Here is a 10,977-nt window from a genome sequence, read left to right as displayed (position 1 = left end):
TTATCTGAAAATATATTTAAATAAAATTGTGCGACAAATATATTATAGTCACATTACAAAACTTTCAAATGCATCAGATGTTGATAGTTAAAGAATTTGAACTTAATTCTAGAAATACTCTCAATTTTAGTAACCATTTTTTTAAATTTTTTTAAAGATTAGTTAATAAAGAAGTTTGCCAAAATGAAGCAAATTTTTAAGGTGAAAGTTTACAACTATATATATTAGCACATAACTCAATATAAAATGTTTTATAAAAATTTGACTGAACATGTTTAAAACTATTTTAAGCAATGAAAACCATATTTTCAAAATATAAAGCAGATTTATTTTGTAATAAAATACTGCCAAAAGATACCTATAAAGACAAAACAAAACTGTGCATGAACATTAGAAACATTTAATTAATACAAAAATTACAAAAGTAAATGTTAGCATTAGTGAGAAGATCCAGCTTCAGACTTCTGCTCTTTAACATCTTCAGATTTTTCAGAAGATCCAAGGTCTTGCTGTTTAAAAAATAAATAAAACAAGTAAACCTTGGTATCACCAAAATTTTCAGCATTATAGAAATTAAGCTTAAAAACTAGCTATATAAAATATATACAGATGATTCCTTTACATCCTTTATGATACTTATGATATAGGGGGTCTTAAAAAAATGCCAGAAATCTGCATTCTATAGCAATGAATATTTATTCCAAATGTGCTACCAGAAACAAAAATATTTGATCAAATATGGCAATATGGACAAGGGTTCTGTTTAAGGGAAGACTTTTTAAAAGAAAAATTGGCTTGGTTATTTTTAAAGTACATATTGTTGTAAGATAGAGAGAAATATGATTTTGGAATTCCCAGCTCCAAATTAACTCGTGATGTGGATTTTGTAGGACTTCTCATAAATGTTTCTCTCATTACATCAACAGTCTCTTCTGAAACTGCCGGTTGGCCTTCAGCCGATGAGCCACACATCCTGTTTCTGTAAGTCAACAATACCAGGCCATAATAGCATCTCTTTTCTTGTATTCTTGAACACAATTTAGTCTCACTTGCACATCAGAATAAGTTTCATGTAACCAAAGACAGCATTTTGCTTTTCCAGCACCGCAGTACGTTTCGGTTATTGCAATGCCGAACATTGAAAAGCGCATGCTAAAAGACAGCGTCAGTTATGACACCTAATGCCATTTACGAATAAACTTTGGAAATATTACTGCTAGTTAAAGTTTAAATTGGTTAATTTCATATACCATTTTGGAAGTTATCAACTTATGAAATTGTGCAACTAATTTATAGACACCCTATGCCATTTGTTACTGTCCCAAATGCGACAGACATAGCGTGTTGTATATTGCTGTTAGAAAGTGGCCTAATTAAAAAATTAACAGCAGGCTGTAATGAATTTGAAGTTCAATTAGCAAGTAATGTTTTATCAAGGCTATACAAAAATGGACTTAAGATTTTATGAACAGCATGCATATTATCTACATACATATTGCAGTTTTTAAGTAGTAATCAAAATAGATGTTTACATTTAAAAGCAGAAATATGCAATTATTTAAGAATTATTAAAAATTTAAATATAGGTATGAATTTGTTACAGCTTACTTTTTTTTTAAATAATGCCACTAAGTTAAGAACATTTGTTGGTTACGTTTCACAAAATTATTATTCCTAACTAGTGAATACCAGTTAACGATTCCATACATAACATACCATCATATCTCCAAAGTAGCACGTTTTCCTAGATTGCATGCAATTGTTCCAGTGAAATGCAGCACCTTTACACCTATTAAGGTGTTTGTTACACCATTTCATGAACATCAACTTCTCTGCCCAAGAATAAAAAATCTAAAAGCAATGATGAATAATTTAACATTTTGGCCATCTTTGCAGTTTGTCAGATAAAGACCTCTTGAAAAAATTATATGGCACTCAACTTATTATTCGGTATAAAGATTGTTATCATATTCTTAAAAGAAAAACAATGAATATATTTTTAAATAAATGCGAACTCTAAAACCTCACAAAAATGAATAATAAGGACTGCTGTTAAAAGCAAAAATGCAACACAGTACCAATTTATGATTAGGTGGAGAGTTTATAAGAACACACAGCTGGTGCTAATATACAATCATGTAGCAAGGTATAAGAACACACAGCCAGATTTTGGCGAGGTATCTCGATTGATTGGCAATTTAATCTCCGAGATTGCTATAACAATGTTATACCCAAAAAACATATTTCTGAAATTAGTTTATGCATAAAAGAGCAATAGTTATGACAGGAAATACGTGCCATTTCAATCTGTTCAGTTTGAGAAGAAAGACCGTGGATAACAGTTTGAAGGGCCGAGAGTTTTTCCCGAATTCCTTGAAGCATTAGAACAGTCACATCACCAGCATTTGTTGCCTATAAAACAAAATTAAATATTTATTACAAATAAACTTTTCAAACATGTCAAAAATATAATACAATCAGTATGTATTTTCTGCAATACATGTCTGAAAATATTTTTAAGAAATAAAACTAGTTCGACACAGATTAAACTTTACCAATTAATTTTTTACCCAATTGATTTATTATTTTAACAATTCTGTTTTCTTTTTACATAATTTTATTTTAAACTCTTCAAAAAGTATTTTTTAAAAATCTCTAGGATTTACTTTTAAAAAATGCTAAAATTCCTTGAATTCATACTGAAAGGTTCTGCGTATGGTGAAATTCTTTAAATTAATTTTTACCGAAAACTTGTTAAATTGTACCTTTGATTTAAAAGTTAAAAATACCTTCTAACTATACTAATATAACTACATACTACATGCAAAATTCCTTAGTTTATTCAGTAAAACTAATAATTTGAAAATTTTTAATCTATAAACATTATTAAGGGAAGCAAATTTATATAAATGAGAAATATAATGAAAACAGCAGTCTCTTCAGCTGCAGCAGCTTATGAAAAAGTATTGGAAATGTAATAGCAGCATCGATTTGAAAAGAACTCTACCCAGGTATTATCGTCAATACAGTTACTTCCAGTCCATTTTCATTATTAGAAAGTTATTTTAAACTTAAATTTGTTTAAATTAAATCATTTAATTCCAATACACTGAAATATTTGCACTAGGGTCTCGCATTTGATTTTTTTATAAATATGTCTCATTTCAAAATAATTTTAAAAGTTCTTAGTTAAACAAAATTTTAATCATTTTCAAAACCTATGCAGACAATTTTAGAAAAGCAGGAAAATAAGTTTAATACAATTTAAATAAAAGTAAATTATTACAAGCATAACATTAAGACAATTTGTTTATGACTTGCATCAGTTTGTTATATTCAAATTTAGTTTATGCTAGATAAAATACCTGATCAAACTGAGAAAAGAGTTCTGTGGCATATCTGTGTGCAGTTTGAAATCCTTCCTGGTACGTCTTGGGTAGTGCAGAAATGGGAACTGCAGTGACATTGTAAGCATGTACAAGTACAGATGTCATTCTCCTGGCCAATGACAGCATCCTCTGCTCCAGACTCTAGAAACAAAATTCAAGCCAGGAACTGAATATTTGTTGGCATATGACAGCAATTTTAAATTGCAAACACGGTATGCAAAATAACATGAATTTTCATACCTTTGCAGTCTCTTCAGCTGCAGCAGGTTCTTTATTCAGTTCTTCCCATATCCAAGTTGCTTTAACTTTTGCTTCATCTACATATTCTTGAACACTCTTATTTATGTAGTTCTCTTTCAAGTGTTGTAGCTATATAAACAACCAAAAAAATAAAATTAGAAATTGCAATACAAAATTTAGCATAAATATTGAGAAATTCATATTTTTAATCTTTAAAAAATTTGGTAATAGTTGTTTAAAATACTGCTGGCATAGAGATCAATTAAGACACATTAATTTACTCATGCCTATTTTGTAGTTACTTACATTTTCCTCTTACAATAGATCTATTTAAATACTGCCAGAAACATTTTTCTAAATTTTTATACCATTACATTATGCTAGTATGCAATTATCCATATAACTTGGTAAGTGCATTCTTTGATGCAAAATCTTTTAGGTGATGTTCTGTGTGACATGGCAGAACACTAACATGCAAGGTGATACAAGTTCATCTACTTATCTTTCAAATTAAAACTGATGAAACGAACAATTAGTTAAATCTTTAATAATCTAGTTATAAAATATTAAACTTATAAATCTAGCTGATAATTATTAACATTTACAGCATTACTGCAATTATTTCCCAGGCTACATGCAAGATATTTTTTCTCTTCATAATTTGTGTCATGCATATTACAAATGATTTTATAAGTATATGCTATTTTTTATTGTATATGTTTAGTGCATTAGATGTATAATTTAAGACAGGACATCGTAAATTCACTGTTAATTATACAGATGAGGACTTTCAGCTCGCCTTGTATTTCAAGTATCTCTACTCTGCACAGTCACAATACAAATATTTACCTTCTCTGGATTCGAATCAAAGCTTAACAATACAGCAGCCAGAAGCACTAACCACTATACTAATAAGGACAGTTGTTTAACATATTACAATGGATTTAAAACTACAAACTCACAAGAACTGTCAAGTTATCCTCACTACACACACATATATATATATACATATATACATATACATATATACATAAATAAAAGAGCCTGTAAATTACCTATGCCCAGTTTTCTTAAAGGGCTCCTTCCGATTGTCTCCTGCTTTTCATCAAAATCTCAAGCATTAACTAGGAACCAATTCTTTACTTTTGCCCTACAATTTTTAATAGTGAATTTGCGACTCTTGACCACTAGTTATTTTCTCCCCCCCCCCCATTTGCTCATTAAAACAGTTTTTTTTTTTTTTAATTTTAACTATATATTATTTTCTAATAAAGCAATTATTCGTCAAGCTGAATTTCTTACACCATACTTAAAGCCAACCACCAACCAATAGGGCCTACAGATTCTCTCTACAGCAGTGCGAATGTTAACAGAATCAAGAGTTTGCAACAAAAAAAAAAAAATTAGAAAAATGCAATTTGTACTTTATTAACTGTATTTAAATAAAATTCCACAGATCCTATATAGATAATCTTGTATGTTTTGACAATTGTCTCACTCAAATATAAGCATCTTTTTTGGGGGGAAGGGAAGGATGCAGCTTATTGACAGGCGAGTACATTTTTTTATTTACCATAATTAGTAAATTAAATCAACCAAGTAATAATGAAGAAGGCATTTTACATTTTTTAAAACAGAAGATGTTGAAGTCTAGATTCCAGAGCACCACATACTAACAAACCATGTCAGATGCTGTAGTGTTTATTAGCCTGAAACTTTACATCAATATGAAATTACACTAATATATTATACAATAAAATATTACTATTTTCACAAGCATTATTTTCTAAATCAAGTTTACTTATTTTGAGCAAAGCAAAAAATTTTGCTATTTCATTATATTAAAAAAAAAAAAAAAACAATATAATCCATCTTTTAAAAAATGTTACGAATTTTGAATGCAATAAACCAAGTTCAGAAGGTCGCAGTTCTAAGTTTTCATCTAAGATGCAAACAAAGTTCTAAGCTCACAGTTAGTCAACTATGAATTTTTAAAGAATCGCAACATATTTTAAAGACCAGGCAATGAAAATTCTGCTGCTATTTAATATAGATTTTTATTGGTTTAGTAGATAAAAAATGCATACTTCTAAAGGTTTAGCAGATGCAAAATGAGAAAAATACTGTAGTTCTGAAAGTGTTTAATATAACAGAACTCTTACCAATTCAACAGTATATAACAGTTTTGCAACAGACTCTTGACTCAATTTGTGTACAGGTAGCAGCTGTTTGATTCCATGACCATAAATACGAAGACCAATTTTGCTTGTTAATTTGCTAGCTCTTTCAGGCACAGATTTACTGTCATCTTCTGCTTCATGAGAACCTTATAAAAAATTATGACTTTAGAAATGGAAAAATAAAAAGTTTTTTAATCTGAAAATTTACAGAAAATTTGTATTAGTTAAATATGTATTGTTTAACAATGTACAAAATAAAAATAAGTAAAATTTTAATACAAAATACAAAATTTTTATAGCATAAAAAAGCTGTGCAGAAAATAAGCATAAATAACTCCATTAAATTTTCAAACTAAGAAAGTTATCAACTTAACAAAATAAAAATTAAACAAAAGTAATTTAAATACAGAAATTCCAAAAAATATATAAAAATTTTATAAATTATTTCTTGCAAAATACTGAATGTTCTGCAATAATTAAGAATTTCATTATTTTAAGATCTTTTATATATGAAAAAAAATTAAATGCTTAAAACTTAGTTGAAAATGATTAAAATACAGTTTCGTTTAATAGTTTTCTACATTCATTTCCATTTACATTCTCAGCCACTTTTAAAAGATTTAAAAATTTTATAATGATGAAAAACTTTCTTTTGCAAATGTGATCAATTATACACAGTTTATAGGTATATTAATGTAAATATTTTTCCTGTCACATGTACATTACAATTGGAAGATCTGAAGCAATAATAGTAGCGATAATATTTTTCTAAGCAAAATCAAATGGTTATTTTTTACATCTACTCTTAAGTTTATGAAACTTAAAAGTTATAAAATTTAAGCAAATTGTTAATTTTTTTTTTAATCTTCTTTAAAAAACTCCTGTTCATCTTTCATCACAGCCCCCTTTTTTCCTTTAGTGATAATACATCACCGATATATATAAATATATACATAGTACATTACCACACTATTTACATAAAATATTTACTTGTGATAAATCTCAAAGTATGTTTAGGACATTTAGTTTTTCCCATGAAAGTATTCAACATATTAACCTCACAAGCTCAATTCCCCTTGTTAATACACCTCCAAAAGTGCAGAATGGCCATTTTATATTCAGCCCAACACATTAATGTTGATTAAAGCTTCACCTTACGATTAATTTTAAAACAACAATTCCTCAATTCAAGATTAGAGTAAAAATTTAAATTACCATTAGAAGACTAATTCATAATTAAGTTGAAATATCAGCCCTCTTTTTTCCTTTAATAAAATGATACACTGATTAATTTACCTTCTCCAAATGCTGGTGGAAGGTATCTCTCAACTAAAGATTCAGTTCCAGTCAAAGCATCATTTGCTTTTTGAAGTCCATAATTTTTAACCGAAGACAACGTTTCTGTTCCCAAAGTTTTGATTTCTTCTACCTTCTGATATCCCTTGTCAACAGTTGAATAACATAACTTTCTTGCATCTTCAACAAGCTCCTCAGGTGGTTTCATAAGAAATGGCACCTTTTCTTCAACAGTATCTAAACCTTTACAAGCTAAGGTATCTACCAACTGAGCTAAAAAAGTAGAGGAATTAAGATATTTTTAGATAGATAATGCAAAAAAATTTCAAAGAAAATATTTGACAAAACTGACATACAGAAAGAGATAAATTTGATATAAACTGGAAACAGCTGAATATTAATAAATTACTGCTTTTAAAATGAACTGCTAATTTTTAAAAAGGTAATTTTATCACAAAACTTCATCTTTATTTCTACATTGATATGAATTATAACAGTCAACAGTAATTTTATTTCATTATTAATAAAACAGAAATCTTGGTACAGTTGTATTCAATTACATGAAACTGGTCTGTTTTACGAAAATTCGGCAGATACGATTTCAAAAGATTAGAATAAAGGGTGTGATACATATGGGTATTTAACAAAATATTATAACTTTGATTTGTTAATTTAATAAAATATTATAATTTTGTCTTTACTTCATCTAATAATTTGATTTACAATATAAAAACTATCTTGCATGTAGAGGCTAATCTATACGGTTCGGCAAGTTGCAAATGCAAGGGTTCTCATGCTCAAAGAGACCTAAATCACTTTCAAAGTTTAAAAAAAAAAAAAATATAAAAAATAATGAAGATACCTCTGGTGTTAAAAATGATACATCCCAAAGTTCAAGCGAGATAATCCTGTTTCAACTTCACAAATGTATCGCTAATTACAGGCTGATATAAATTCTGCCTTCTGATAATATAGAGTGGCCTATGTCCCCCCTCCCCAAATTCATGTCTTATTATCAACTTTTTTCATACCATTTATTGATTTAAGTTGAGTGAAAAAATTTTATTCTTTAGATCTTATTATTCACTTTAATTATTTAAATACAAATTATTACAATAATTTATTTTAATGAAAACTTAAATATAATTTATTATAAATTTTTTCATGAAAGAAATTAATATTTGTTAATTACTTAGCCATTCTAGAGATTACATTTATAAATACATATAAATCGATTCATTAATGAATATATATATAAAAGCTACAGATACTGGCACTTCAAAAGGAGAACAATTCCATATTGATGTAATGTGCAAGGAAGCTGCATTTTTAGCAAGTTTTACAGAGCGCAGATTGAGAGAAGACATACATGAGAAGTTAAACTAGGGTTAACTAATAAATATAGCATACATAACATTCCTCTCGCTTTTTACTCCAATTAGATGAAACAAAATTGGTAAAAACCGAATCCAAAACATATGGACAACAACTAAGTTTCCTAAACAGTTAAGCTTAAACACTGTTTTCCTTAAATTCTGTTAATTAACAGATGGCTAGGTGAATTAAAAAAAAAAAAATTTAAAAATTAGACAAATTAAATACAGCTGATATCTAGAACAGCAAAGCCCATCACACTGCCTTGGAAATTTAATGCAGTCAGCATTTATCAGATGCTGTAGTATTCTACCATTTGCTCTTCATGTTATGAAAAGAGCTAAGTTTACTATACTGTACGAATTTGTCTTGATAACTGCAAGATTACAAAGCAAGTAGCCTAAATTTTTCAAGAAATTAATCCACCTTTTTGAGTTGTACACTCTAAACTTATAATTTACCATAAATATAGTAAATATTCAATTTTTAATATATCTTTGTAGAAAAGGTGATTTTAATCAGGCTCAGCAAATATGCTCTACATGAATCTGAAAAATCTTTGCATGAAGTACTATTAAGACAGACTTTGTAAAAATAATTCAGTAGATGAATTATACATAAACAGTTAATAAAGTGAGCTTATGAAATAAAATATACCTTGTGGCTGGATTTTTTCCAAAAATGGCTTTGCAGTCACAGCAAAATACAGTGCAGCTGTTTCAGCAGCACTTAATGCAGCAGCTGTAAATCTATTATACTGTTTGACCTGATTATAAGCAGCTGTGCCATAGTCTTTAGCAGCAGATACTGCTGGTATTTCAGATACTCTCTCCAGAAATTCACTTTTTATTGTACCCTCCGTAGAAGTACTCTCGGTAGATGCTGGAACCTCCTCAGATTTTGAAGATGTGTTTATAGCAGCAGATTCAACTTCAGGATTCGTCATTTTGCTTCTAAAAAATCAGAAAATATTAAAGATACATTTCTCACTGAAACTAATTTTCTTAACTGAAAATAAATATATTTAATCTATTCTCCATATTAGAATGTAGTAAATATTAAGTACACCTTTATTATTAATTAAGACCCTGAATTCATACCAATTTTAAACAAAGCATTCCAATGGAGGTGAATGTCTTAATTTTTCCCGTTTCAAAACAACCGCGAGTTTTCTCTACATTTACTGAATCTACTGTAAAGTTAGTACAAGACTATTTAAGGTTAATATATAATTTCTTCACCCAGTACTATGCAGCCACGTAGCATTAGCCTATGCAACATTTTGATAAAATGAGTAGTGATACTTTTTAGCGACTTTAAAACGAACTCTTCCTAAACACGTATATTTAATTTTTAACCTCCTTTACACATCCACAACAAAGTTTTTCAGTACAGTCAATTTTGCTCGTCAATATATAAACTATAATTTATTTACTTGTTACATCTCACTAATAAATTTTTAGCATAAAAAGTTTCCAACTGCGAGCAATGGCAGGTTAAATGAAACTCATTACTCTTCAAGACACTTTAATGTTAAAAACCAATATTAAAAACTACTATTAACAGTAATGAAGAATTTAGCTATAATTCCACTTTAAAAATCTCGTGAAAATCTTAAATACGAGTTTAAACTTCAGTACACACAATAACTTTAATATTCGATTAAAAAAGGGTATTTAAAATACGGAAAAATGCACAGCACATGATACACGTCAACAAACTGGCACGGAAACTTTCGAAAACTAAATTCCAAACAAACTTACGATTTTATGAGTCTCTTGTACAAGAGTAATTTAATCGATCAAAAAGAGAGAGAACTATCAAAATAACAGTATATATAGCTCAGAATGGCAATTTTTGAGTTCAAAGTGCAACCAATGCGCATTACACTCAGAAAGTCAGATGTTAACGTATTCAAATGACGCGAAATCTTTTCTGGGTGTTTCTCAAAGAGGGTTACTTGGAGAAGGCTGACAGATGATAAGATTTATCACCCTAATTGTGCTAAAATAAAACGTCACGATAGTTTTAAAACTATCCTGTTTACCCTTAAAAGACGGTATCCCGTACAAGAAGTTTTAACCATAACATCAATAAGATTCGTTGCCTTCATAGAGTTATTACTTTAAACGCAGACTAATGAAATAGCCATTTGTCTCGAGTAACGTAGTTCTTAAATTAAAGAAAAAATAAGACACTTCAAAAGATTCAGAAGTTTTTATCAGTGTGAAGAATTTTAGAATTTCATTTTCCTGTACAATCCTCTTTTCCCTTTTCCGCTCAAAAATTTTATATTAATTTGCATTCATTAATAGAATTCAATTATGTTTAGCTTTTTTTTTTTTTTTTTTTTTTTTTTTTTTACTTGTTATATTTTTGCGTTTCAGTCAGACGAAAATTATAGTTAGGACGAAGGTGAATGAGAATTCTATGTGATTTTTTTTTTATATGTCCTCATTTGGAAATATCAGAATTTGCTCCCATTCATAAACATAATT

At 28.6% G+C, this 10,977-nt stretch overlaps 1 protein-coding gene across 1 annotated transcript; it reads right to left on the bottom strand.

Moving 5' to 3' along the window:
• Positions 1 to 378: 378 nt before the first annotated feature.
• LOC118185486 (lipid storage droplets surface-binding protein 2-like) lies at positions 379 to 10,393 on the bottom strand. The gene is made up of 8 exons (XM_085819574.1): positions 10,243 to 10,393; positions 9,137 to 9,432; positions 7,106 to 7,378; positions 5,792 to 5,955; positions 3,630 to 3,758; positions 3,366 to 3,530; positions 2,295 to 2,412; positions 379 to 505 (listed from the first exon to the last, which is right to left on the bottom strand). The coding sequence occupies exons 2-8, from the start codon at positions 9,423 to 9,425 to the stop codon at positions 438 to 440; spliced, it is 1,206 nt and encodes a 401-aa protein (XP_085675700.1). The 5' UTR covers positions 9,426 to 9,432; positions 10,243 to 10,393; the 3' UTR covers positions 379 to 437.
• Positions 10,394 to 10,977: the final 584 nt, after the last annotated feature.

This window comes from Stegodyphus dumicola, chromosome 6 (assembly GCF_044657685.1).
Source record: "Stegodyphus dumicola isolate Sdum_Otavi_A_Nest chromosome 6, ASM4465768v1".
Taxonomy (NCBI): domain Eukaryota; kingdom Metazoa; phylum Arthropoda; class Arachnida; order Araneae; family Eresidae; genus Stegodyphus; species Stegodyphus dumicola.
This window is presented reverse-complemented; position numbering and strand designations above follow the sequence as displayed.